Below are 2,928 nucleotides of genomic sequence, written 5' to 3' on the forward strand. Positions count from 1 at the left end.
GTAGACTAAGCTGGCCTCAAACTAACAGAGATCTCCTTGCCTCTGCCTCTTGAGTGTTGAGAACAAAGCTATGTGTTACCACTTCCCAATGGCAATGTCTGTCTTTAAGGGACGTGAAAGGCAGAAAGGTGAACAGTGAATGTTTTGTCACAAAAAGATGCTGATCAGACTGCTTGCCCTTTCCAAAGGGGAATGAGACTCAGAGCAGCAAGGACCAGTGGTAGTTACCTCATGTGCCAATGGTTAATTTGTGCACTGATGCAGAATCTTTTAAGAGACCCTGTATACAGAGAGTGTTAAGGGTTTGGCTTTCTGACTACCAGATCTTAAAACAGCACACACTGAGTTCCACACTGGCCAGAGCAGGGACTCTGGCATTTTGGTGGTTCCTTGATGAAGGGATTTATATATTCCTAAGACATATCTTGACAATTGGATTTCTGGATGCTTCAACAGGTCTATTCATTCAGACTGAAGATTCATCAGGATGACCTTCCAGGCTCCACCCACACTCCTGAGCTTGGCAGTACAGAGCCTGGTGAAGAATGAAGCCTTGGCCATCAATGCTCTGCAGGAGCTGCCCAGGGAGTTGTTCCCACCACTCTTCAAGGCAGCCTTCACTGGCAGACACACGAAGATACTGAAGGCAATGGTGGGAGCCTGGCCTTTACCTTGCCTCCCTGTGGGGGCACTGATGAACGTCCCTGACATTACAATATTGCAAGCTGTGCTGGATGGTGTAGACATGCAACTGACAGGAAATTTTCACCCAAGGTAAATAATAACTATGTAATGCTAAATGGATTACATTTAAGTGTAAGGAGAAGGACATTTGGGCTCATGGAGATTGGAGTCAAAAGTAGATCAGAGGTTTATGTTGGTATCATCTTGAAGAGCTGCAGAGTCCTGGACAGTTGTTGAGTCCTTGTAGCAAATGTCCATTAAGTATGAAGTACAGCTTGGAGTCCATGTAGCTACACTGCCCTGTGTCTCTACTGAGTAATAGAAATAGGATCAGTAGAAGTTTAGAGTAATAAATGGAGGAAGCAGGGCAGATTTCCAGATGCAGTTAAGGCAAAGAGTCCTTGCCCAGAAAGCTTGAGTTGCCATGTGGAGACCCAGCACTGGAAACTTAAATCTGTAGAAGACAGAGCAGAGCAGTGAATAGCTGACAAGAAAGATGCCTAGAAAATGTTGGCTAATGTTTTTGGTCTTTTGTATATTCCTACATTTCTATCTGTTTTACCCACAGAAGACGGAAGCTTCAAGTGCTGGACCTGAGAAATGTGCACCATCACTTCTGGGATGTTTTGGCTGGACCAGAGGATGGAGACCGCTCAGCAGAGACTGTGTGTCAAAAGCACAAAGCAACACGCCCTCATAGATATGCACTGAGGAGACGTTTGAAGGTNGTCACTGACCTTCGNCTTCAGTTTGATCTAGAGGAACATCAAACTTACTTCTTGCAGTGGGCACAGGAGAGAAGAGGTTCCCTGAACCTGTGCTGTGTGAAGATGCAGATTAGGGGATTGTCTATGTACACTGTCAGGAAGATCTTGCAGATTTTCCAACCAGATTACATTGAGGAGTTGGAATTGAATACAGACTGGACTCTGTCCACACTGGCATGCTTTGCACCTTGCCTTGGTCAGATGAAAAATCTTCGTAAACTCGTGCTAACACTAGTCCATGAGAAACTCTTCCCGTTTCTATGTACATCAACAGACATAGGGGAGAAGAGAGTCACCAAGTTCATTTCTCAGTTCTCCAAACTCAACTGTCTCCAGCATCTCAATCTGGCTGGACTCTACTTTCTCACTGGCCACATGAATGAATTGCTTGGGTAAGGAAGGAGGGGGACTTCTTTCTGATTCCACAGCAAACCTTTTCTGTTTCCCATATAGACTAGTGGCCATGGTAGATTTAACAATAATGACCAAGTCTTATAAAGATGGTGACTAGTCACAGCCTAGAATACTGCGACTTGAGTTGGCTGACTCCAGCAGGTTGTACTGGATGCTCATTGCTATCCTGTGGTGACAGTGACTCAGGACATGTGGTCTCTCCTACTCTAGGTTAGCCTTGTCACTCTATTCNACACTAACCCTATAGTCTCTCCTTAGGTGTCTGAAGACCCCGCTGGAGTTCCTGTCCATTGCTGTCTGCAAGTACTCACAGTCAGACTTGGAGTCCTTTGCCCAGTGTCAGAGTCTCCATCATCTCAAACATCTGCATTTGGCAGGTGTCATTTTGCATGATCTGAGTCTTGTGCCACTTGGAATTTTCCTAGAAAATGTTGCAAACACTCTGACGACCTTGGAATTAGAACATTGCAGGATGACAGACTCTCAGGTCAGCGCTTTTATCCCTGCCCTGAATAAGTGCTCTCAGCTCATCNAGGTCAACTTCTGTGACAATGACATCTCCACNNCTGTCCTAACGAAACTTCTGCATCACACAGCCAACCTAAGCCAGCTGATCGTGGAGTTTTATCCGGCCCCTCTGGAGTGCTATGAGACCGGATTTGTTGTTAGAGCAGAGAGATTTGTCCAGCTTTCTTCTGAGCTCATGAGCACACTTTGCACTGTTAGGCAGCCCCAGTCTGNCTCTTTTGCCTCTCAGTTATGCCTTCGATGTTCACAGCGCTGTNTATATGGTCTGGAGACAAGACTTTGCCATTGTTGGCAGTAAGTGGGAGAAGGTTGCTTTTGATTACTGAGAAATGAAAGTCTAGGGTCAAGTCTGCGATCAAGGGGTTCCTGAACACATGTCTTCTGACATTGATCAATGTATTGGAGACAAAGGGGCTGACTGTGACATCTAGAGAGTGGACATGTGAGGAGAAATGGCTAATGAAACCATACAGTTGTGCATTTCAAAATGTAGATTTATCCAGGAATAGATGGGAACATTGTGTTCTCTCGCTAA

At 45.4% G+C, this 2,928-nt stretch overlaps 1 protein-coding gene across 1 annotated transcript; it reads left to right on the top strand.

The window, feature by feature from the left end:
- Positions 1–444: 444 nt before the first annotated feature.
- Positions 445–2,691, top strand: LOC110323681 (PRAME family member 12-like). Its single transcript, XM_021201025.1, has 3 exons — positions 445–774; positions 1,253–1,843; positions 2,124–2,691. Exons 1-3 carry the CDS (start codon positions 488–490, stop codon positions 2,689–2,691), a joined length of 1,446 nt encoding a protein of 481 aa, XP_021056684.1. The 5' UTR covers positions 445–487.
- The last annotated feature ends 237 nt before the right edge of the window (positions 2,692–2,928 follow it).

The sequence above is a fragment of the Mus pahari genome, chromosome 6, assembly GCF_900095145.1.
Source record: "Mus pahari chromosome 6, PAHARI_EIJ_v1.1, whole genome shotgun sequence".
Classification (NCBI taxonomy): domain Eukaryota; kingdom Metazoa; phylum Chordata; class Mammalia; order Rodentia; family Muridae; genus Mus; species Mus pahari.